This window comes from Gobio gobio, assembly GCF_949357685.1.
Source record: "Gobio gobio genome assembly, chromosome: 10".
Taxonomy (NCBI): Eukaryota; Metazoa; Chordata; class Actinopteri; order Cypriniformes; family Gobionidae; genus Gobio; species Gobio gobio.
The window spans coordinates 38,185,443-38,212,034 of record NC_137116.1 but is presented as its reverse complement, the minus strand read 5'-3'; the positions used below and the strand labels follow the sequence as shown (position 1 = coordinate 38,212,034).

At 39.3% G+C, this 26,592-nt stretch overlaps 1 protein-coding gene across 2 annotated transcripts; it reads right to left on the bottom strand.

Moving 5' to 3' along the window:
• Positions 1-912: 912 nt before the first annotated feature.
• kdm5bb (lysine demethylase 5Bb) lies at positions 913-26,533 on the bottom strand. 2 transcript variants are annotated; one of them, XM_079826951.1, is made up of 28 exons: positions 24,521-26,533; positions 21,274-21,351; positions 20,656-20,778; positions 19,343-19,513; positions 18,662-18,718; positions 16,179-16,322; positions 15,192-15,285; positions 14,917-15,038; positions 14,452-14,610; positions 14,172-14,291; positions 13,880-14,038; positions 13,575-13,756; positions 12,649-12,811; positions 12,459-12,578; positions 12,107-12,301; positions 10,988-11,169; positions 10,645-10,769; positions 10,271-10,421; positions 9,753-9,867; positions 9,251-9,621; positions 7,023-7,161; positions 6,693-6,872; positions 6,023-6,181; positions 5,482-5,934; positions 5,261-5,357; positions 4,969-5,141; positions 3,340-3,576; positions 913-1,827 (listed from the first exon to the last, which is right to left on the bottom strand). In XM_079826951.1, the coding sequence occupies exons 1-28, from the start codon at positions 24,869-24,871 to the stop codon at positions 1,693-1,695; spliced, it is 4,755 nt and encodes a 1,584-aa protein (XP_079683077.1). In that variant the 5' UTR covers positions 24,872-26,533; the 3' UTR covers positions 913-1,692. The 2 variants fall into 2 exon arrangements, with proteins under 2 accessions (XP_079683077.1, XP_079683078.1); XM_079826952.1 differs by lacking the exon at positions 18,662-18,718.
• Between the last annotated feature and the right edge of the window lie 59 nt (positions 26,534-26,592).

Here is a 26,592-nt window from a genome sequence, read left to right as displayed (position 1 = left end):
TATGCGCCAGCTCCTCCATAGTCATCATTTTCTCAAGCCACATCCATTGACTTGAAAAGTTTTAAAGAATTCTGCCATAGCCTATTCCTTTCACTTTCCTTACCGAGTAGCCTTCCTCCACCTTTTTCTCTTGAATACACTTGCCATTGGTATTCTTCCTCTTGTTTCACCACGTTCTGTTGTTTGAATCATAAGCCCGAGTTTGTAGTTCTTTTGATAAATACTGGGGTTATGCATATGAATTACCACTAGATGGCCGCCCTTTCACCAGTTCTTGCAAGGCACAATAGTAAAATCCTTCTTTATTAGTAGAAATAGCAGAGCATTTACTGTAAATTAAACCTCTTTCAATATCCGATTTTCAATATTGTCTAATATTACGTCAAGTAGTTCATTGAAAAGTTATATTAAGTTTAAAGGATATTGGGGTGCGTATAAAATAAATTCAACTTTTCAACTGATTATTATTCTATTTATGCCGATGGAAGCGATAGTTATCTACAAAAAGTTAATGTCTAGTCAACTAATAACAGTGAAATCATTTAAAGTATTTTAGTTATTGAATGTGTGTGGTATTCAAATATATAAAAAAAAACCCAAATAAAGCTAATTTAATTAGAAAGAAGCCCCGCCTCCCTATGATCACTTGACACACCCCAAAATGTTTTATTTTATTGTTGCTGCAGTTATAATTTTGTGTTTGGTTTTGATTTAATTATTGTTTGTTTTTAGTTATTATTGTTCCCTTTTGTAAATCACCGTGACAAACCACAATCTTGCATGAAGCTCATCACAGAAGCCATTTTATATATTATATAAACAATGCTAAAATAACACTGGTCTGTGATCAGTGCAAAGAAATCAGATGCACCATCATACCAATGATCACTAAATGAAGAGAAGAGGCTTCGTCTGATATTAGAACAAAAAGTTTTATTCCACACTATAAATTGGGACACTTTTTTTTAAACAAGCTAGTCAAACCCCAAACCCTAAAACCCCCCACCCTCACCCTTCAAAACGGCTTGAGCAGGTTTTGTGGCAGTTCATTACACTCTTCTGTCTGCTACAAATCTGACGCCTGTGTGTCCGTTACATATCCTGAATATCTGACCACCATCTCTAAAAGCACCAACACAACTGAGACCCCCCAAACCTGAAACTTACAAACGACATTATTGCTCCGATAAATAAAACTAATCTACAAAAGGAAATAAAACGACACAACGGAGAGAATCCCAGATGCCTGTGTACTGAAACGGCAAGTTTCCAAAAAATAGTTTCTCTGTATTTATTATTTATTGTATTTGGTGAAAACTGTTGGTTTGTCTTGTGTTTCTGGCCGTGCATGCAAAAGACCCTCGCAGAGTTTCACGAGAGAGTCTCTCCTCCACACCAGAAAGCAACACAAACACAAACCCATGCACCGCTATATTCATTCAGCATTTAGCATATTTATCATTGTTTTAGACAATCACAAACAGTTCGACAGAAGGAAAAAAGCTGTAAAAATACAAAAAGGTGACCAAATAGTATCATTCAGGACAATAGAGTCCAACAAAAAGCGTAAAATAGCACCGTTGTTACAAAGGTCAGAGGTCATATGATAGGGAATGGGGAGGGTCAGTTACACATCCAGGAGAAGGGATGGAGGAGAATGGGGTGGGAGACCGGTGGCCGCCCTTGTCCGTCTCACTTCCGGCGGCCCGCGTTAGTTTTGCTGCAGGTCACGCACATGTAATCCTCCTCGGCTGCCAGTTCTGCCGATACCCCCACACATATCATATGAAACCAGCGGTTACAGCAGTCACACTGCACCCAGTACACCTGAAGCAGAGAGAAACCGGTCAAAACACATTCAAACACGCTAGAGCTGCATGAGTGATCCTTAAAAGATGGCAAGTGACGTCACAGTCATCCGGAGTGACTGTGGTTACGCCCACTGAGTGGCAAAAAGACTGAGCAGCAGCATTGGTTTTCAGCGTAAATGCCGCGAAAAACACACAAAACGCATCTAAAACGGGAAAGAGCTTCGAGATTGACTGTACAAATAGATTTGACAAGAAATCTGAGGTATATTCTTTTTACGGACTGCTAAAAGCTACAGAAAAGAGAAGCAAATGGATCGCTGCAATTCATTGAAACAACTGGACTCCAGTCAGCAAAACATGGATTTGCAGTTATCAGTTTGTATCAATATGTTGAATTTTGGGGTAAAATCATAGCCTTTATATTGTATTGACATCAGTTAAACTCATGAGTTAAATATTTACCATCTAATATTTTGCATGATTGGATGTTTTTAAATAAGCACTGACAAAAACAACAAGTTTTAGGGGTGGACAGTATGACGATATATATAACATTGATATAAGTGATCACCAGGATTTAGACCTACCTATATTGTATTTATATAAAGGGTTCACAGGCAAATTTGCTTTATGTATTTCCCCGGCATTGAAAAAAAGACTTGATAAATGTCACGAAACACGATTCCTGGCTGCATGTCAATATCCATGGATCACTGGATCTTTGGTCAGTTGTAAGGAACACTATGAAGTCCAAACTGATAATTGTTTGTTTTACTCGTGTTTGATGCTTGAAATAAAGATTGTATCGATTATATCATTACACCAGTAGGTGGCGACAAGTGACTTAAAAATATATTTGTCATTAGCTATGTTTCCATCCAAAGTTGCGAATTTAACTTATGCGCAAATTGGAATATCACATAAAACGTGTATATAGTTATAGAATAAAGCAGCGTTTCCATCCCATGCATTCAAGAGAACAAAATCATAATTTCCTGGGAAATTGGCACAAAAATGTTATCTTGAGTTTGGATGACTGGCATTTGGGAACTCGATCGCGTGAGACACTTTTGGGAGGTCTTTATACCAGACTTTGGCTCAGGCATTTCAGAATGATCAAACCAACATTTGAGATGCTGTGCAATGAAATTTGTCAGCTGGTTAGTCCAGAAAATATCCACCTCATTTTTAGAATTGATGCTCATCTTACCGTTTCCATCCAGCGTTTTTTATGCGATATCCCAAAATGTGCATAAAAATAGGTGGATGGAAACATCGCTATTAAATCATTCATTCAAGGGATTTGTTTTAAAAACGCTGATTTATCCAGTAATGAAACAAGTGAAACCTTTTTGAGCGAGTCATTGAATCATTCATTCAAACGGAATTCTTTTTTTAATTCATTCAAATAAATGTTATATTTTTAAAGAGACTGCAGCAATTAACATTTTGTCGTTATTTTGTTTAGTTGTCACTCTAGAATTGCGCAGCTCCAGCACACACTCGGTCATTACGTTGACTCACTCACCTCTTCCCCCTCCGGCTGGAGACAGCTCTCTGCTGGACACAGGGTCATGTCCTCCTCTGAGTCTTCCGACTGAGACACGTCTGATGCAGAGACAGATGCTGCTTTCCTCTCCCTCCGCTTCTCCGTACCCATTCTCTGCTTCTTGTTTTTCGGCTTTATCCCTCTATCCCTGATCTCAGTATCCTCTCTGTTCATTCGCCGCTTGGCTTTCTTTTCGGCTGAAGTGATTGCGTCTCTCTTTAGAGAGAGAAAAAAAGATGAAGAAATAATGAATGCAAGTTCTTAAACTAAGGTCTTCAAACCATTTTCAGGCTGAGGACCCTTTGGTGGATCAACATACATGTAAATTAATGTACAAAAACAAATTTATCACGGTATCCACAAAAGTATTAGGAAAGCACAACCGTTTAACATTGATAACAATAAATGCTGATTTGGATCTCAAGAAACTTATATTGTATAGGAGTAATGGCTGCTAAAAAAAATTAATTTGCCATCATAGGTATAAATTACATTTTTAAAATCTATTAAAATAGAAAACTGTAACATTTTTAAATTCTTACAATTTAAAATAACGGTTTTACTGTATTTTTGATCAAATTAATACAGCCGTGGTGAGCATAAGAGACTTCTTTCAAAAAAACAAAAACAATGTACAGACCCCAAACCTTTGTACGATGCATTTACATACTTTGTCAAGATGCTTACAAAGCCATTAAAATAATCATTATTGATGTACAGAGTTATATACTTATACAATTTAAATTTAAAGAGGGACGCACCTTCAATTTTTTACTTTAGCATTTAAGTTAACTTAATTCTGTATTTTCTTATTATTTAATATCTAACAATAATAGCCAGACCCCACTGGAGACCTTAGTGAGCTTTAAATAAACAAATAGTGGAGGTCGACTTTTTCAGTAGCCTCGGTTCTGCAAGTATTTTCCCCATGCATTTTCCACACAGATTAAATAAAGATACAGTTGACTCAATTGTTAAAAAATCCTCAATTTAGAGTTGAACCATCAACTAAACCATTTAGCTCAAAGATAAAATAAAAAATATCAAGGTTTGATTTGAAACAAGAAAGCTGCTTCAAAAGGTAAAAGACCTTTGATTAAAAGATACTTGCATTAAGCAAATTATGTAATCAAGTAAAATATAGTACTGTTGTCATATAAAATATATGCAATGTATACAATATATTTGAAGTTGCAAAATAAATCAAATATATACATTGTTTGAGAAAGTAGGGAAACTTATTGAATTATGTAATTCATGCTTTATGGGAGTGGGAAGTTGCTGCTGAGCTCTCTCGCCATGGCTCTCGTTTCCATGGTAACAGCTTGATCCAAGGAGGCTCTCTCTTCAGGAATATGGCTACTAATAGTGCTTCATCAGAAATCCAGATATCAAACACCAAGCTGAAATTCACATGACGTGTGGCTTCTACAGAAGCATAAGCCATTGCTTATCTTGCCGCTCTTGGTGTTTTTTTTCTCAAAAGGAGACAAGCAGCCAGTCTATACATTATCGCCAGGGAGATTTTTACTTATAACCCTGATTATTCTTCTCAATTAGTGATTGAATTTTACTTGCTAAACAGCATGAAAGCCTTGCACGCTTTACCTCTCTCTGCGGCGAGGAGTGTTTCTGTGTGAGGTAGGGTGTGTGTTCTGTATGGGACGTGTTTGTGGTCGGGAGGCCAGACAGCAGAAGTCTGTAGAGCTGCTGGGCCTCGGGGAGAGAAACCTGCAGGAGCAAACCCTCCACCATCAGTTCCTCCAACTCCGAACTGAGACCTGAAACACAGACACGGTTTCATATTAAAACACAATCAGTTATTCTGCACTTGCGCTACAGTGAGATTTCAGAAAATATTAAAATGCTCTGAGTTTGTGTATGTGAGAATGATACAGACCCTGGAGAGGGATACAGCGTTGCTCTGTGTAAAACACGGTCTGTTCCTGCCCAGAAACACGCCAGTCCTGACTCTGAGATGGAGATCCACACAGCTGCTACAATAAAACAACAAAGCATCTCTTTATTGATGGGTGGTAAGCAAAAATAGCATTACACAGCAACAAAAAATGAGTGATGTAAAAACTGATGCAATTCACAATTTTAAAAAAGTTGTCTAACCTTCCTGTTGTGCCCAGTGGTCCTGTGGCTGTGTGTAGGTGAAGCTACTCTGCAATCCTGATGGTCTATGACCTCTCGTGCCCGTCGCTGCCAGCTGCCAGTACGTTCAACCATATAACGTAGAGCGTCACCCTCCGGGAGACGCACACGGATCCGCTGCAGTGATGACAACAGCGTCAGGATCTTGTCCAGAGGAGGCTTAGTCGACCGTAGGCATAACGGACACAGCCAGGCTTCGGGGTCGAGGGGATCCGAGGGCCCACGTACGCACACGCTGTGGAAAGCATCTCGACACAGCTCACACTGCAGCATGGCGCCCATGGCTGGCTTCTGACACACGCACACTTTGAGAGAAGAGCAGTCCGCTGTAGGCAGGAGCTTCGATTCATTAGCTGCACGGAGAGAGCATAGCGACTCCAACTCTTTTAAACGAACCTCAGCCAGAGTAAACATCTGCGGGAGAGAAAAAGAGAATGAATGAGAAAGTGAAGCTTTTTGTTCATCTCAAATATTTCTGGAATGTACCGTATTGCGAGCTTACAGAGGACGCAGAGTCTTTGCTGTCTGAAAGTGCCCTCTCCACATCACTCATATTGTCCAGCTTCACAAGCTTCTTCTTCCCTGATGACACACACTCTCCCTTCACCTTCCTCATCTTCTTCTTCAAAGAGCTGCCCACTTCCCATCGGGGACACAAGACCTGCACAGGTGATCAGATACATGAATAACCTCGACAACAACCATTTATTTATTCAAAATAAAGTTTTACAAAGTTTCTTTATGAGTGAATGTCATGAAAACATTTGCAGGTCATATTTCACCCTAAAAGTAGATTTAGTATATTTTCTAAAAGTATATATTTTTTTGCGTTGCATTCTCATAACCTATATTTATAGATATGTCAATAATTAAAATGTATTATATCTAAATGAAAATACTTTGCTTTATTATTTGTGAAAATAATTGGGACAACAGTATTTAAATATTATAAATCATAATAATTATAGTTTATACATCATATATTGTTAATCATAAATATTTCATTTAAATTCCCAACCTCTAAGCCATTGTAAGGTTATAACAAATTTTAGAAGACAGTTTTTAATTTCTATCATTTAAGAACTGAAACGTCCATTTAAAATGTTATAAAGTCCACTGCAATTTTTTTTAATATTTCCTATTAGTTTAATTTATGATATGTCCAGTCTAACCTCTAACAGCGTGAAGGGTGAGTTTTTGATGAGGAAGGTTTTTGCGACTGACTCTTTCCAGGCCAGCACCTCTGATACCAGAACCTCCAGCTGGTCCAGAGGCTCCAGTCGCACAGGAATAGCATGAGCTCTCAGAACCATATCAGAGAGCGAGCCGAGAACCGGAATCTGACCTCCCACCTGCCAGCACAAACGTAAACACACAGGACCACAACTACCATTAAAATTACTGACAGATTTTTTCCCCCCGTTCAAAAACATGAAAAGACACGAGACAGTACCCTAGTGTGCAGAATGCATACATAGTTCATTTAGCGAGGAGTACTCAACCTGTAAATCCTCAGCTTCCTGAAGCCATTCTTTAGCCCGGTTCACTGTGTCTTGTAGTAAGAGGCAGTTTGGCAGGTATGCAGGTACCCCATCCAGCTGAGTCAGCATGGAACCGAGCGTCTCCAAACTCTCTGGAGGCCTAAAAAAAACAAATAAACAAATGTCATCAATTTCATTACACAATAACTTTGTGATGCCTCTTGCAAGTCCTCAGCACGCACCACAGGAGTTAATTCAAGCTCATTCAAGGGCTGTTTTGCATTTCCAAGCCTCCATTTTGTCCTGCACTGATGCAAATGTTCATCTGTTGTACAAAAGGAAGTGGTTCCCCTATCCAATTTGTTTCTCATAAAGTCACTGTAGTAGAAATTGTCACGGCTTGAGACCAGAGATCCCACTGAAATGAAAACTATGAAATGTTGTCTTGGAAACTAATTAAAATAAAATAAGCTTAAGTTGAAGTACTAAAATAAAAATTAATTAAAAGCTATATAAAAATAAAACTAATAATAAAAAAAGCCGAAAGGACAACATTACTTTACTTAAATTAAATACTATAATATTATATAAATAACACTGGTACACATTATGCCATTTACATGTTAAATTCCATTCTGTAATGTTTTTTCTGTAATGTTTTTTTAGGTGTGTATAAATTCTGTGTAGACTCCTTATATTTGGTTATTTGGTGTGCTTTTGGAGTCTTCAATGATCCTTGAAGCTTCAATCTGAACTTTGGATATAGCAAATAATGAATGCGTTTAATGAGAAATGGCATATGCTTAATTTCACGATAAGCGAGCGAATAATCACACAACAGAGACGCGATTAATCACGATTAAAAAAAATGTATCTATTGACAGCCCTATTGAAAATATATAGCTGCCTATATTTGAGGAAGGGGGTTCATCATATTTGGGGGTCTGTTACCCCTTTTCCACCAGAATGAACCGGGTGCTAGTTCAGAGCCAGTGCTAGTCCCAGTTCATAGTTGGTTAGACTGAGGAGCTTTCTAAGAACCGTTTGCTTTTCCACATGCTGAGAGCCACAACAGAGCCAGGTCTTACGTCACTGTATACGTCTCATCTCTCTCAGCAACGCTAGCGAGGCAGCGGGAAACAAACACACCAAGCTTGTTCGAGATGTATCGGCGCCACGTATGATATAAAAATAAAAAAAAACGCACGAGTGAATCAAAAGCATAAGGAGTCATATGCTCTCGCTGGACTCGTTATCATACGCCGATCGGTCTGCACGGCACCGCTGCGAACAAGCCTAGTTCCATCAACAATGCAAACGTTGCGTTACTATTGATTCACATGGCTTTACGATCCTACATCAGCATCAAAACACAACGAAAACACAGCGAATCCAACGCATTCATGCAGTTCGCCGTAATTTGTATAGATGGAGATTACAAACGAGCAGCAGCTGTTAGCTCCATTAGCTGCCATTTCAAAAATGGCGGATCTCAAGTTTGTGTTCATCTTGTTGACCCCGCCCCCAGTGCCTGACGTAATCGGTTCTTACTTCTAGCCCAGCAATGTTTTGGTGCTACTTATGGCTCGTTTCCACTGAGCGGTACGGTTCGGTACGCATTTATTTGCGTTTCCACTGTCAAAAGTTGTGACTGGTACCAAAATGCCGAACCGTACCGTACCACTTTTTCCGGTACCCTTCCGTTGGGGTACCTAGCACAGTGGTACGGTACTAAAGGGTGGAGCTAGACTCACTGCAGAACGCTGATTGGTTGACAGAGAATCGTCACTTGCGCGTGCGACAGGGGGATCGAACTGCCTTTCCCTGTATTTTTCGGCTGTGTTTTTCCTTGCAGCCCTTATCAAACAAAGCTTGTCTCCTCCTTGTTATAAACAGCCACATGCCGAGAAGCAAAAACAAGATCTGCTGTAAGGCCTCCATCGTTCTTCTTCACACGCACGAATGACGTCAACCTATGCTTTCCGTAATACACCACGCCTATCAAAAAGGGTACTGATGGCAGTGGAAATACTCGCCTAATTCAAGGTTTACTGACCCGAACCGTACTGTACCGTACCGTACCGCTCAGTGGAAACGAGCCATTAAGAACCACTTTTCCTGGCTCTGAGCTGGTGCTTTGGGTGTGGAAACACAAAGAACCGATTTGAAACTAGGCTCTGGCTCCGAACTAGCACCAGCACTGCCTTGGTGGAAAAGGGGTCTGTGACATCGCTCAGTGCTGCCCCCACCTGGCCTTCAGCAGTGCCTGTGCTTTGTCCTCCAACTCCTCTGAAATCGTGAGCAGTTCCTGCAGCCGAGCCATCGTGCGTTCAGTGGAGGAATGCGGTGTCAGTCCGACACCTCGATCGATCAGCCGGCGCATGCTGTCCAGAGAGAGACCGCAGGGGTTTGATACCGGATCCTCTGCCTGCTGAACTCCGGCCAGCCAACGAGCCTGTTCCAAACGCTCCCGTAGCAGCGGCAACTCCGGAAGAAACACGTCGAACTGAGAGCCCTCCTCCAGCAAGGACTCAATCTCACCAACAGCATCTGCGCTCACTTCATCGGAGAGAAGCTTCTCACTGTGCTGCTGGAAATCCTCGATGCTATTCAGCAGTTCCTGAGAAAGAGAGTGTTAAAAGCTTCAATTATATGAGGTGTTTAGAGATTAACTATGCCTTCATTCATCTTCAGGAAGACTGCTTGCATCATACATGACTGTGTGTGCACGTGTGTGTGTGTGTCAGTCACCTTCAGAAGCGGTGCCTGTGTCAGGCTGCAGGGCAGGTTATAAAGCTGGCGGACAAATGATCTCATTTCCTCCACAGTGAGCTGATTAAGAGATTTACCCCCGCCTGTGCGATACCTGCAGACAGATGACGGCAGACGGACATAAACAAATGCATGAAATAATACACAAAATTCACATGCCACATGCATCTCAGCCAAACCACTGTGTGCAGGAAAACTAAGCCCACCACACTGGAAATTCCCCTTAAATGGAAATAAACACAGAAATAAACACTGTGAGTTAAGGTACTTGTATAGTGAATGTGTAAGAGGTCATTCTTTCATTGTTTGCACCATGTACGAATGTGTTTATAGACGGGTGTCACAGAGTTGCAATGCCCTTCTGTTTTTTCAGCAATCTGCACCATGAGCTACCAGTTATAACCATTTTTAAGATGCATCGGACATGTTATGTGAAAACATATTCAGCAAGAACGTGTATATATATAAAATGTATGTGTATGTGTGTGTGCGTGTACCTGGTCTGCCTCTTGCCGTTTAGCAGTTGCTGAGCAACAGATGAGCATTTCTCAGCATCTTGAGTAACTAGCCTCAGCTGACGTAACAGATCATTTTCTGGGAACGTCCTCTCATCAGACTCCTCCAGAAGGGTGCGAAACATGGTGACATCTACAGCGAAAGAGAGAGGTACATAAGTTGAGTACATAAGTTGAAAAGGGGAAAAAAAAGGAATTTACCGTATCTAATTTAAGTTACACATTTTGTGTATGAATACCTTTTTTTTATTTTTATATAATAATAACAACAACAACAACTACTTGTTAAAAGTGGATTCTCATTCAGAAAGCTTCAAAGGAGCATCAGTTCTGGAAGTTTTCAGAATGAAACTCACTGCGTTTCTTTTCTAGCTTTGCTTCCATGACCTCTGACACTCTTGACGCCCACTCATCATAAGACTCCGCCCTCTGCCGCACAGCATTCATCATGGGGTAAAGGTCATCCAGTGTGTAACGGTAACTGTGTGGTTGAGCATTATATTGAGTGAAACTTTCACCACGTTCACTTAAGAAATCTGCCCCACTGATGATGATTTTTAGCAGTGGAATCACTTCAATGATTAAACATATTAAATACATGTGTAAATATGTATCTTTTTTGATGAAGAAAGTACACATTGGCCTATCATAGGCCTATAAGGTCATTGAGGAATACTGAAAGCAGAAGTGGAGACTTACTTGAGTGTGTAGTTGGAGACGGGGCAGGAGCAGAGGTCGTGGGCATGGTGTAGACACACCTGGACTCCTGGTCTGCAGGGGCAGGTGAGAGCAGACAGGTAACAGGTGGTGCGACACTTCACGCACTGTCTCTCATCATCTGCCAGCAAGTCATATTCAAACAACTCACACTGGACCACCCCCTACACAGAGAGAGAATATTAATAAATGATCATTAATAGACAAGTAGGAAAAAAATACACCACCATGACCATTACCATTTTATATTATATTTTCATTAGGGCTGATTTTTGCTGTTAATTTCTCACTGAATTTGCATAATTAAAATAAACTGAACACCATTACATCATATTTAGCTAATCTCAAAATAACACGTTCAATTTAACAGTGACAATGTAACGATTAATAGTAAATAGTAATGGTAATTAGTAAATAGTAACGGTAAAACAGGTAAATAGAATCCTAAAATCAAGCATTCTACGTTAGTTCAGGCAGGACACGTAGTCAAGCTCCGATATCAGCTGACTGGAAAAATTCAAACCCCACCCCTATCAGCTAATCTGATTCCTATGCAGTCATTTGGCAACTCTCAAACAGGGTGCCTTACTTCAGCAAAGCTTAAGTTCAGTCTGCCTACTTGGCTGCTTCCGCTGCATGCTGCTTTGCAACCCACCTCCTCCTTAAACTGGTGTTTAACTTAATCAATGTCATTGATGCATGCTTTGTTCTATATGGGGGGGGGGGGGTCATTTACGCTGCTCTCCCAGTTTAAAAATGGGAGGTTGTCCCCATAAAATGCTGCTGTTCCATGTCTTGGCTTTTCATGGAGCTCATGAAAAGGAGGGGGAATTTAGAACAGAGCCATATCGCCAAATGTAACATTTGAAAAATATGCCAATAAAAGTTTGTCTATGGTGTTTTTGACTTAAGTAGTCTTGACTGAAGTGAGGATAGTTGTTTTATTGAATTATAACATATGCATTTCAAAAATATAGAATCTATTTGTTTTCCTCAGAGTGAACAGAGTAATGAGCACTGTTGCATGAATTTACATTACAGTGTGATCCACATAAATTGCATCACACACAGACTTGACAGGTTTTGTTTGTGTTCTCTCACCATCTTACGGACTTTGTCCCGTAGCTCTCTCTCCTCTCTTATCATGAGCTTCATGTCCTTCTGTACAGATGACGCCAGAACCACGTCCAGTTTGCCGGCCTTCGTGGCCATATTACACACCATCTCATCATGAGAGAACACGCAGTAACGGTTCAGCAGGCGGTAGTGATCCACACACTGACGACCCAGTGGCATCTGCACACCAAATTTACAACGCAAAGTAGTAAACAATTAGAAGAAGAAAAATGCAGAAAGACAACTGCAAAAATCCATGTGAATTAAAACTCTCTATGCTCAGCTCTGAGATCTAGAGAATCATTGTTACAGCAGGATTAATTGAGGAAATACTCACCCAGTCCACCGTGCAAAAGTTCACAGCCTCCGCAAAGTTGAAGCCCTGGTTGAAGCCGCTGTGATAGGATCGTGGAAACGTGATGACAAACTCTCCTGCGCACTGATTGGTTCTGTAAATCTAAAAACAGAGCGAGTGTTACTCTCATGTGAGTGTGTGACTTGTGATTGTGTGTATAAACGTTACTCACTGGTACTCCATGGGCCATAAGTGTATTGGGGTTCATGATTGTGACGAGCTGGTGTAGAAGATCCGGCTGAGACTCAAACAGTTCCGGGGCCAGTTTCCTCATGACTGCTTCCAACTGCTCAGCGGCAAATCCAGGAGCACCATACCAGGTCTTAGGTTCTCCCCTAAAACACACAAAAAACATAATCAAGGTCTTCACACGTACAGGACTGATCAAAAGTTATCGATAGCATTTTTTTTTTTACATGTTTTTTAAAAAAGAGGCTCTTGTGCTAACCAAGGCTGCAATTACTTAATAAAGGTAAAGTAAAAACAGTAATCTGGTGACATATTACAATTTAAAATAGCCGTTTTCTATTTAAATACATTTAAAAATGTAATACATTTCTGTGATGGCAAAAATGAAGTTTCAGCAGCCATTACTCCAGTCTTCAGTGTCATATGATCCTTCAGAAATCATTCTAATATGCGGATTTGGTGTGGAAGAAACATTTCTTATTATTATCACTGCTGAAAACAAATTGTGCTGCTTTATATTTTGCGGAAACAGCAATACATTTTTTTCAGGAGTCTTTGATTAATGAAAAGTTCAGAAGAACAGCATTTGTTTGAAATATAAATATTATTAATGTCTTCACTGTCACTTTTTATAAGCAACCTTGCTGAATTAAAAGTACTGGTACTAATTTCTTGACCGTAAAAAAAAAAAAAAAATTACTGAATGGTAGTGTAAAAGGTAATTAAATCATATTGATCTCAGATATTTTCCCTCTCTGTATTAACGCACAGTCTCATGGGTAACTGTGTTCAAATCTAAAGCAAAAACAAGGTTGTGGGGACAGACGCACAATCAGTTCAGCATGCTGCACTATATAAATCACTACTAAAGTAGATTTCTCGATTTAAGCATTAAATTGTGCTTATTACCAATGCAGGTAGTTGATTGAATAGCTCCAGTGGTCCTCAATGTGCCAGCAGAAAGAGGAGAAGCACATGCCCACGTAGAGCCATGGCAAAGTCATGCCACAGATATCAGCAGTGACATGGGTCAGCACTGATGGTGTCATCATGGCCATGTTATTCAGGTTCCACCCACAGTCAAGATATTTCTACAGCAACCAATCACACCACAGAATAACTAAATCAGTGATGGAAACAGGATGTAGTACATATGGAAAATACAATGTCAGACGTTCTGAGTAATATCTTAACATCGGATATTTCAGTTGTACCTCATCATGCGGTGCAACCTTAAACTTTCCACCCTTGATTGGAAAACCGCTTCCGAACTCTTTTGAGGCTATATCAGCACCATATTCCACTGTCACATCCTCCTCAATGGTGCCTACCAATCTCCAAAACTCTTTTTCTACCAATTCCGTGGGTACCATCTACAACAAACACCACATTCAGTATTCACAGGATGTGCTTATGTTAAGGTTAGTTCATATGTTTTAACATTATATTTGTAAATCTAAACTCTTGAGGGTCGCCATCAGAGTCTCAGTAGGGTTTTGTACATACATGAACAGGCATGTTGAAATAGTCTGACTTGAAGGAGTCTGCCATTTCCCCAAAGGATTTGAGAGAATAGTCCCTGTATGCTTGCTCGAAGCCAAACGCCTCCTGAGGTTTACTGCACTCCTGCAGGAACACATCAAAAAAAATGAGTCAATAATCTTTGCTACTGAATCAAAGTCTCTTTAAAAGCAACATTGACTGGATTGGGATGCTAAAGCAGAACTGTTCAGATTAATTTGCTGCTTCTAATGACTTTAAATTATTTTTCACTATGCAAACTCACCCGAGCCAGACACTTAGGGCACCTCCAATCCCCTTTAGGGACATCACTGAGAGGCGGGATCAAACAGAAGGTGTGGTAGCTGTCATCACAACCGTCGCATAGCAACAAACGATCCTCATCGTTCCCTTTTCCACACACTAAACACACATACATGTCCACCTAGTGAAAGACAGAGAGCACTATAAGTTTCAGCCACACAAAATGTTTGTATAGAGCTTGTAGTTATAAAAGAAATAGTTGTTTTAAGTTAACTCAAATTAATTTCACAGTACTGTATAATATTGTATAGTTATTCAACTTCAACGGTTTAAGATCAATAAATGAGATGAGTTGACGAGTTAACAACAACACTGTATATCTTTCCAATCAAAATAATCAGTTCCAGAATCCACAGTTCTGATTTACATGTGACAGAAAAGCTCTGCAGAATGTCCATTTGAATAAGAAAGAGGGCAGGAAACTCACCATGCTCACTGGAGGAGGAAGGTTACTGATTTTCTTGTAACGTGATTTGCATTTATCAGGTTCTGGATTTAACTCTTTAATCTCCTCAGGTTCCTGCTTCACCTGTATAGGGATCTCCCCCTCTAATAGACACATACAAAAAAATTGTTAATATAAAGACACTGATTTGACTAATAAAGCTATGCTTATCACGTTTGCTTTGCTTGATTGACTATGGATATTTGCTACTGAAGATATGAGTCATGTGAGGTTAAATGCAAAGGTTAGTTGATCACCTGGTTCAGGCTTGGCAACAAAGGAACCCATCCTCCTCCTGAGATTGGGCCTGTTCTCACATCCCTCACCCCCTTCTGACTTTACACAGCCAGACTATAGACACAAACAATAAGCATGCGAGTTAAAACACTAACAAAGAATCTATTCATTAAACATAGAAATTATTATATAAAATTATACCACCCTACCTTTTAAAAGTTTGCAGTCAGTGACCTGGTTTCACAGACAGGGTTTAGATTAAGCCATGATTAGGCCTTAGTTCAATTAGGGCATTTAAGTAGCTTTAATAAATGTGTCTTAGAAAAAAAACACACATTATGGTGTGCATCTTGAGACAAAACAACGTCACTGACATAATTTTAAAATATGTCAGTGCAAGTTGCGTTCGGTTAAAACAGCTCAAACATGCATTGTAGTCTAGGACTAGCTTAAGCCTTGTCTGTGAATCAAGGGGAGTTTTTTTTTTAAAGAAATTAATATTTTAATCAATTCAGACTGTTTTTAATGTTTTAAAGTCTTTTGAACTTTATATTAATAAAACAATTCTGAAAAAAAAGTATGCAATTTTCCACAATAATATTAAGCAGCACAACTGTCTTCACTATTAATAATAGCAATAATGTTTCTTGAGCACCAAATCAGCATTTTAGAATGATTTCTGAGGGATCATGTGACACTGAAGACTGGAGTAATGATGCTGAAAATTCAGCTTTAACATCACAGGAATAAACTACGATTTAAAATATAAAACCGGAAAGTTATTTTAAACTTTTAATATTTAAAAATACTAGTTTTTACTGTATTTTTGATCAAATAAATACAGCATAAGAGACTAAAAATAAATCTTGCTAATCCCCGTTAAACAATACTGTATAACCAAACTGACATATTGACTAACATGGAGAAGTAAAACAACTAAAACTAAACTGACAAAATGAAGGCGGATTGTGATTATGAACATACAGTGTGAGTGCGTTTACATTTACCTCTGTTTTCATCCTCTTGGCTCTTCTAGCAGGTGCACTCATGTCGTTGGGCTGGACGAGAATGTTTTGCCACTGCAGCAGGTCGTGAGGTTTATACTCTTTATCATTGTCATTTACATCATCCAATGATGTCTTCTGCAGACACTGAAAAAAAACACAACACAACTGGTTATATGAGCTCTTCAGTCTGGACGTTAAAGGGTTAGTTCACCCAAAAATGAAAATGACCCCATGATTTACTCACCATCAAGCCATCTTAGGTGTACATGACATTCTTCTTTCAGACGAATACAATCAAAGTTATATTAAAAAATGTCCTGGCTCTTCCAAGCATTATAATGGCCATGAATGGAAGTCCAAAATTTGAAGCCCCCCAAAAAAAGTGTCTCCATCCATCATAAACGTACTCCATACAGCTCTGGAAGGTTAGTAAAGGCCTTCTGATGTGAATCGATGGGCTTTTGTAAGAAAAATATCCATATTTAACGTTACACTTTCTGTGTAAGTAGAATACGGAAGGCGGTCCACCAGAAGCTAGATATTTTACTTTATAAAGTTTTAAATATTGTTATTTTTCATAAGGCCTTTATTAACCCCACAGAGCCGTGTGGATTACTTTTATAATGGATAGATGCACTTTTTGGGCTTCAAATTTTGGACTGATTGTATTGGTCTGAAAGAAGAATTTCATATACACTTAGGATGGCTTGAGGGTGAGTAAATTATGGGATACTTTTCATTTTTGGGTGAAATATCCCTTTAACTTGATTAAATGATCCCTCATGTTGTTTTAAACCTGTATGCATTTATTTTTTCCCTGTCAAACACAATAGGAGATGTTGGGCAGAATGTCCAAGCTGCTCTTTTCCATGTTGCAAATGTGATTAAAAAGCTAGGGCTGAATGGCAAGATTTTCAGCAAATAATTTACATTTTGGCCTTTTCCTTATACAAAGCTATCATAAGGTTTCAGAAGAGTTGTATCAAGTACTTTTAAAAGGTACTATTTTGAGCTTGACAGCCCATGGATAAGAACAGCTCGGGAATCCTGCATAACATCACAATTTGTGTAGGGAAAGTCAGTCATACAAGTTGAGAACTAGCCTGGTCCTACCAGACTCTCGTACATTTCATTTGTACAGAGAGTCTGGCCACTCTCCATTGACAAGTGTTTACTTCCTTGAAGGCGGGTACTCTGTTGAAGTTTAAAACTATTGGATCTGCCCAGAGCCACTCTGGATCTGCCATAACCAATCGCTAATGTTTGGTCGTGAGGCATGTCATCTCAAACTAGCACATGACATCAAATCGTCCGCCGATTGAACCGGTTAAATTTTGACCAGAGAAAACCAGAGAATATACTACAATCCCAGACATAACAGAGTCCTGAAGGAAAATGAAAATTGAGCGGAAGCACGTAGGAGGGCGGAGCCAGGCTAGTTGAGAACAACGAGAGTGGTAAAATGATCAAAAAACTAAATTTAGAGTGTAATTTAACAAACATTTAGGTCTGTTTTTGATCCAGAGTGATGTTTAAGATTTTAATTCCATGAAGAGTGAAAGGTCATTTTAAGGTCATCTCAGGGTTCTTCACACTAGAAATTGTGAAACTTAACACTTTAAAATTCTCATTTCCCTCCACTCATGATCCCTCCACTCCACACGTTAACACAGATAATCTGTGTTAACGTGTGAATAACCTGTTAGCCTGGCCTTAAAGAGTGTTACATCTGTGATTGCATGCAGGAAAAATCCTCAACATTCCCGGTTATGCTTGCTACCACTATCAGATTACAGATTAACGTAGAGACCGAGGATAGAGGGAGGAGAGAGAACAGCTGGAGGTGTAAAGAGATTAGCGTGAACAGAAAGCAGGTCACAGTCTCTGTGGGTTGAGAGGAGGAGTGGGAGGGGGGAGGGGTGGAAGAAAAGATGCAGCAGAAGTCAAAAAGACAAAAACAGAAAGAGCAGCAAGTGAAAACAAAGACAAGAGAAGTGGGTGGAGAATGAAAGCAACAGTGTCCCGGCAGGACGGCTGCGGGTTTGGCAGGGGGTCAGGACGGGTTGAATGCTGTCCGTCACAGAAACAACAGCTCGCTCGCTCCCATTTGTCACCCAAACTCAAAAAACAAAACACTTGGTTAAGGAAAATAAACAAACAAACACACACACACACACACACACACACACACACACACACACACTAAAAGCAGCAAAAGGAAATGGTTTACAGACCATTGAGATAAAGAACCAAGGAGAGTTTTGTGGTTTTGTGTAAAACATATAATAAAGGGTTAATACATGGCTTTATTAATATTAACCCTCATTTTTACCTTTTAAAGATGGATAGTGTGATTTTCAGATATCTATAAGAGCCACAGCGACTACTAAATGAAACATTCACTGCCACGGGTCCCATAATGACATCACATTCTGTCCATATTTAAATCGTCAGATTAAGTAATGGGGAAAGTAGAAACGTACCTCCTCCAGCCCAGGAGGTGCCCTAAAACTTGACAGTTTGGCTGCGATCTCAGGAGCCTGATGTAGAAAAGAGCACCCAACATTACATAGACATTGCCAGTGACCTCGGGGTCAGAGGTCACAGACATCTCTAACAGAGATGTCAAGCATTCAGTCAATGGAAAGAAAATTTGTTACTCCAAGTTACTTTTCATATGCTCTTGACCACTGATCGCATTTATATATTAAAATACTTTCATGTTAAAATCAGCAGCTTACAGTGTAAAAAAAAAAAAAGATATGTGCTTTTCAAAACATCCCGTTAATTGACATCGATAATGTATTATCTTCTAAAGACAAAAGAAGTCATTTGCGACCACATTTGGCAGAGGCTGGCGCACAAACAGCAGTAACGCTGAAAAGATCAGTACACATTACAGAAAACAAGCAGATAGAACACAACAAAACACACTTAACAACCACAGATTGCATTTATGCACACAGCACACTCCATCAGACCTTAATAGTGCACAAACTAATACCACTAACCCTGAAGGCCCAGCTTTAACACTGTTGACCAGCTGTAACCTGACTAAACCCAATAGCCGCCCAAACACACACTGTGAACTCCTGCATGACTGCTGAAAGCTTTATGCAGTGTGTGTGATATATTAATTTGATGCATCTATAAAATGAACTCACCAGTAGGTTTGTCCCAGACTGGAAGAGGTTGTACGGATACAGGATCCTTTCATAATGGGCTCTCAGGTGTGACCCCACAGCTTTGCCTGGGGCAAAACCCATCGTCATGGCGATCTTCGTCCATCTCCTCTCTCTACAGACTAAATCGAATCCGCCCTCATCTGCAACCAACTGGCAGATGGAGAAAGAGAATGTTAGACGTTATAGTAAAAAGATAATTGACATTTACCAATGCTTTTGACTCTCTTGGTCAAGGATAAAGAGCTCAGCGGTTACATGAATTAAAAAGTTTCTGTCATTAATTACTCAACCTCATGTCGTTCCAAACCCATAAGACTTTCGTTCATCTTCGGAACACAAATTAAGATATTTTTGATGAAATCGAAGAGGTTTCTAAATTACCCATAGGCAGCAGCGTCATTGCAACTTTCAAGGCCCAGAAATGTAGTAAAGACCTTTTTAAAATAGTCCATATGGTTCAACTTTAATGTTATGAAGCGATAAGAATACTCTACGTCAGAACACCAGCTCAATATTGGCTGATGCTGTTCACGTGAGAACAACAATGCATGTGCGCGATGCTGACGCAGGAGCGGGCCAATAATGAGCCGGTGTTCTGCCGTAGAACCTTGAAGCGCTGCACTGTGTTTACAACGTGAACAGCATAGGAGACTGACCTGGAAGAGAAGAAATTGTTGAATAAAGGCATTATTTTTGTTTGTATTTTTGCACACAAAAAGTATTCTTATCGCTTCATAACATTAAAGTTGACTATTTTAACAATGTCTTTACTACATTTCTGGGCCTTGAAAGTTGCAATGACATTGATGCCTGTGGGTGATTCAGAAAACTCACAGGTTTCATAAAAAATATCTTAATCTGTGTTCCGAAGATGAACGAAAGTCTTATGGGTTTGAAACGACATGAGGGTGAGTAATTAATGACAACAATTTTTAAGGTTCATTCACACCAATAACTATATTAACATCCACAAAATATTGTTTATTATAACCATGTGCTGCAGTTTTGTTGTCTGTCTCTTTAAATGCTCAAGCTCTTTAAAGCAGGATGGATTCATCAGCTGGAAAATTGTTCTGAAAGTGATTCCAACGATATTGTTCCTCTTCTCCCATTCTCACAGAATTAGAACCATTTTTAAAACTTTATAGTAATCGACCTTAGTGTGAACAGGCCTTTACTCTGTGACACATACAGATATGAGTCACAGGTTTCACCAAACAATATTACGAGTCATAATAGATCATTAATGACATATACCACAGTCCTGTAGGGAGCCTGACTGACACACTCACTCTGTTCAGCTGGTACAGATCGAGGATCTTCCGCTCCACATGTGGAATTTTGAGCGTGCATCCTTGTAGTTCCCAAAATTTAGCAATCTGGTCCAAGAAGTTGAGTTTAACTCTGGTTTGAGCCTGCGAGAAGGGGGAAGGGTAGATGGAGGTTGCAAGAAAAAGAAAAAATAAGAATCAGCAACATTGCAAATGGTGCATGTTAATTATTAAGCGTTTCAGAGATGGTGTTTTTTTTTATATCAGACATCTCAAAAGAACCAAAATCTGCTGACAAGACTGACCATTGACCCTAACAATGCAGACACGCACCCTCCAGTTTCACTATATCAGTGATGACATCTCAGAGACAGTGTTTTTTTCTATAGAGGTGACGATATTTGCAAAACTCTGACCCCAAACCTAACCCTGTGACAAGCCTGTTGATATCAGTAGACTAATGATTTGACAAATATATGAGTCTTTTAAAAAGGGAGAAGCACTTTAAATGACCTTGCAAGTTAGTTTTCAGCATGTCTCATTATATTTGTGGGGATATTTTAAATATTTGGCCCTAATGAATATAGCCAAACTTGTATACACACAATTTCCAAGCTCAAAGCAAAATCATACAATTACCTCTAACTCGTTGAGTCTCTGGATTCGTGGCGTAAAATGGAGTCGGTCAACGTCACATGCAAATGGAGGCTGCCAGTCCTAAATACACATACAAAGAAAACATACAATTAGTAAACATACATTTTTCTTACTTTTTATTGAAATTTAGTTCATATTGCTTGATTTGTGAAGTTTATTCAACTTCAATAATCAAATATTGGCGACATCCAAAAGGGACCAATGAAGCATTGTATGTCCTGTGTGAATTACATTCTACATATATTTGTAGTTAAAATAATCACAAAAACAAACTATTTCCATCAACAGCGAATCTAAACTGCAGAATGTGACCTTGAGCCCAGCCTCTGACTCATTACCGCGGAGGTCATGAACATAAACATGTTCGAAGCAAAAGGAGGCTTTATCAAAGAAATTATTTTTATCTTTAGCTTTCTGATTTTCGGAATTCATCAAGAATGTGTTTTGCATGTGCACACAAAAACGGGATGCTGTTGATTAGGTGGTGACCGTTTTTCATGTGTACAGATAAGACTTTCATTCTGAGGGTTCTGGACACTGATAAATTAAACGGGAACAAAATATCTACATAAACCACTGGAACACTGCATGTTGCCGGAGCCATTGTATTGAGTACAGAAGCAAAATAAGAAATAGTGGCTTCTCTTTCACTAATTTTTCTTTCTGTGCATTCATAAATTTAATTGAAATGATCTGATAAAGACAACCCTGTATAAATGTGACCGCTACACTGTGGTTTGTGGTCTACAGACTTGTGAATGTTTGTCTGCCTAAAACAATGGCTAAAAGTGAGCTAAAAATGTATATCACGTTCACTTACACGCAACCTGCTGTACATGCTAAACCGTGGAATTGTGGTTTTTGTTCAGCTCAGTCACCTATATTAAAAAATATGTTGGTCTAAATTTAACACATTTTCTTTGTCTCCAGCCTCCCATAACCACATGCTTACAAATGCGCTCAGAAAAACAGCAACACACAATCGTGTCTCCAGATACACACAATGTAATTAACAGTTTGATTACAGAGACCAGACATTTCCCTCTTGGGATCAATAAAGTGCTACCCATTCTTAGCCAAATAAGGAACCCCATGATAATCACAATCAAAATGAGCTGCTAAACCACATATTTTAGCCTCAGTGAATTCAAAAAGCAGATAAGTTTGCTTTTATACATTTATATTAATAGTGTAATTACGTAATCAGTAGGCCTACCTGAGAAAAACAAAACCATAGTTTTTATTCCAAAAATGAAAAATACAATTTCCTGCCTCATAATACATAAAATGGCATATTCATAAACACACCAGTGCAGGAGTCTGTACATTAAACCACTGTGCATTAAGATCTTTGACTACATTTACAGATTTCTGCGTGTTTTATGAATAATATTCATCACAATTTGCATCTACTACTTCAGCAACACAAAATATATAAAATGAAGGCGAGTTGTGCGCACATTAAGTCCATTTATTACAGTATTTCCTTGTTTGCTGTTCAGGCTGCATAGTTACAGAAAGACACAAAATGGCCAGATGGTTCATTCACTCCAAAGCTCGCAACATGGAGGACGCGCCCGGCCTGAGGACTTCATCTATCCATCCACAGGGTTCGGGGCCAGAATATGAACCGAACCGAACCTATGAATCACTTTACACGGTCTAAATGGTTTAAAACGAGTCGGGCTCCACCGCACGTAGGCTATGTTGGTGGTAGAAAGCAAGATGGCCATTTGGAAAACATTCTGAGCTTTAACACGTTTCTAAAATATTACTTTTTGGTTGGTTTATTAATACCGTCAATAATACGAAGCCATCGTGCTATAATGGCTGGACGTGTTTTACCCGTTAATCATCGCTTGTTAAACGTAATTACGCTTTCTCTCTTCTGCGACCTCATGCGTGAATCACGTCACGTAGCTACGAATCTAATAGATTCATACCCGAATCCGGGATCAGAACCAGAGAGTTTGATCCAGAGCGCGTCGTGGTCATAACAGATGAGGCGAGGATTGTCAATAAAGAAGTAAATACCATTTAAAATACATGAAGACAAAAACTAACATGCTTTCATGCGTTTTAATGCCCATAAACATGAAAATAAAGATGATGAAATACATAATCGGTTTTCCAGACAAATAAAACCATCTCCAGAGACGAATAGATTACAATGTTCGTGTCATTGGACTCGTCTAATGTTAACTAACACTAACGTTACCTTATAAAATATAAGACGCCATCAGAACCACTGAAACCCTTCAAACTCGTTTAGACGGGTTCGGATTCAGATTAACGCCGTTGGTCTGAACCAGATCATTTCGCTAATATGTAAACTTATATTTAGTCGCTGGCTATAAATGGTAATTAATTAATTGCATTAATCTAATCCGCACACAACCACTTTTGTCAAAGAATGGATTCGTTCTGATCAGAATAGACTAAATTATACAATCATTATAGGTTTATATGAACATAATCTGATCCTTTAGGCAATAATGATTAAATAAAATAATATAGACTAAATTCAATTTATGAACATTTAAAAGTTAGGGTGCTAAGATGAAAATGAAAGGAAGTTTATTTCCGCATTGGCAGGTATCTCATTGTCTCTTTGTTTTTTGTTTGTTTAGTTTTTTTTGTCTGTCCGATGACTTTAATTTCTCGTTAAAAAGTAGGCCTACATTGAATTCATTAGCCTTTAAATCAAACGATGAGGTAACAGATGGGGGTTTCTGTTCGTCAATGTCAACAACAAAGATGCAGAAGCAACTATACCCGTAACGTTACAACTAATTCAATACACAAATATGTATATATATAAAAAATCGGGTTTTTTATATATCACTGATAATCAGCAAACTAAATTAAGTAAATGTGACGTTTAATCCAGTACTAGAACCGAGCCAGGCCTTAAACTACACTCACAGTGGCTATAAAGAGACATTTTCCTGTATAATATTCACACATCCGCGACGTTTGCGTGTAGTGAGCAATGTTATTGCGCTCGTGGGTCAGAAATCCGGGTCATGCGGGTCCGCGGGTCGAGCACAGACCCGGCAGAGCTTCGGAAATTCAACTGATATGATGCCTATAGACACACAAAGCGGTTCGGCAGTGCTGTCACTGCGCCGCCATGTTTAGACATTTCCCTTTAAATCGAACTCAGAATCACTCCGCAGATCCGGCCCGGTTCAACCGGTCCGATTCAGACCGTCCGGACAGCACTCACCGGCGGTGGTCGAACCTTGCAGATCCCGGTTTTCTCGGCGATGGGTCGGATTTTATTGATAAACGCAAACGGGTCTGCAAATTCCTCCCAACTGGGCTCGAACACCGGGCACTCGGGCGGTGGGGTAAACTCAGCCGGGCCCCGCTGGGTCATCCTGCAGGTCCGGTTCCGGAGCAGAATCGAGTCGCTCAGCGAAACGGGGACAGAACTTCCTGGGATCCGCAACAAGGTCTGTCTGTCCGTTACTCCCCTAGTCCGGCCAACACTTGAACAACACGAACAATCAACACACGCGCGCACATACATACACACTCTCACCGTGACGTGACTGCTCTTAGGCTGAGACCACATCCGCTCAAAAATCTAGAGACGAAGCGAGCATGCCCACTCATTTCTAGCGTTGAAGAAACACTTTAACGAAACAATTCAGTCGTGATATTTACCGTTCATTGTCGTATTATTTAAACAGTGTGTCTTTTTGACGCGTAACGATAACAGCTGGAAATACGTTATTGTTCGTTGACATTAGTGCACGTGCTATTCAACATCAAGGAAAAAAGTAAACCCATTCCATACAGTTAACTCGCCTTCAAATACAAACTCTTATTATATACACTTTATACCTTTCTTCTATCATGTGACTTATTTAAAAGAAAAACAAGACATCTTTTTAGTCAGGGTTTTTTTTTATACTCGATGAAAATAATTTCATGTAACACGTGATAGTGAAACTACAGTTGTGAGTAACAAGGTTTTACTAGTTCCACTGCTGACTTGTACGTTTACGTGAAAACTCATAATACACGTGTTCTGCTCTGTTCACTGTTCATTTAGAAACTTGAGGAGCTCTGTGTCTTTACATACACTTCTGCTGAACAGCATGCGCTCAAAGCCGTCAACCGCTCTGCTCCGCCCCAGTGTTTACCTCTGCGTATGGATACCTTCAGGTGACAGCTGATAGTGGCTGGGACTACTTCTTTAAATAGACTTACTGCGGGTTCTGATTGGACGACTTGCGTATATAGAATGTGACGCATTGCAAGGGGGAGGAGGGGCGTTGAAGTAAAGCGCTTTACAGTGGTCTAGTTTTGTGTTTTGAAGTAAAGGCAACTCTGGTAATGTCGCACTTAAATGTAACATTTAGCACTGCAATTTTTGTGTTTATAATATGATAATATAAAACAAATTACAAGGCCACGTCTGAGGCTTGGTAACACGAAGCGTATTGTTGTAAAGTAATGTTTTAGATGGACATGGACAGTGATCGGAAATTCGGGAGACCCTCTTTAGAAAAAAAAGCAGTGCTGCATCTCAAACATGGCCTTTAACAAGCGATGATGCTTTAATTGCAAAACTATTCAAATAAAACCACTTAAAAATAAAATGTATCTAGGTTTGGTGTAATATTGTACTTCTGTTTAAGCATTTCAATTAAAAAAAGGTTGAGATTAAACAATGCAATTACTGCATTGCAGATGGAAGACCCATGATTGAGATCAATTATTTTGATAAAAAATACTTTAATAAAACTAATTGATAACCGTTCACTCAGTTTGTTTTAACAAAAAAGGTGATGTATTCAAATGTCTTGATCACACTATTCAAATATAACAATAGGGTACACCTATTGAACCCACCTTGCTTGACAATAAATAAATAGCTAGTATAAATAACTAGCCCAACTATAACAGCACATGTGGTCATGAAGAAAATGTCAGTGCTTTAGGGTTACTTTTCAACAAGAGAGAATAAAAAGTTTGTTGCCACATTGCTAGAGCCAAAAGCAGCAAATCCTTACGAAACGCCTAACTTTTAGTTTGAAGCATGGTCCACTCAACCCCTGCTGGTAGTTGCTGGCATTACACAATTCTGGGTGGAAAAAAAAATCTCTATTGCTTGCCATTCAAATAAACCTTGTATTGAGGAGCTACATATGAAATAATACAATGAAGCAGTTTTAAAGCCTGTTTGTTCTTCTAGTGATCTTATTTTAAATAAATGTATACATGGATAAAACCTTGAACCTACTTTCCACCTTAGTTATGAACACTTGAAGTCACTGGCTAAAGCTT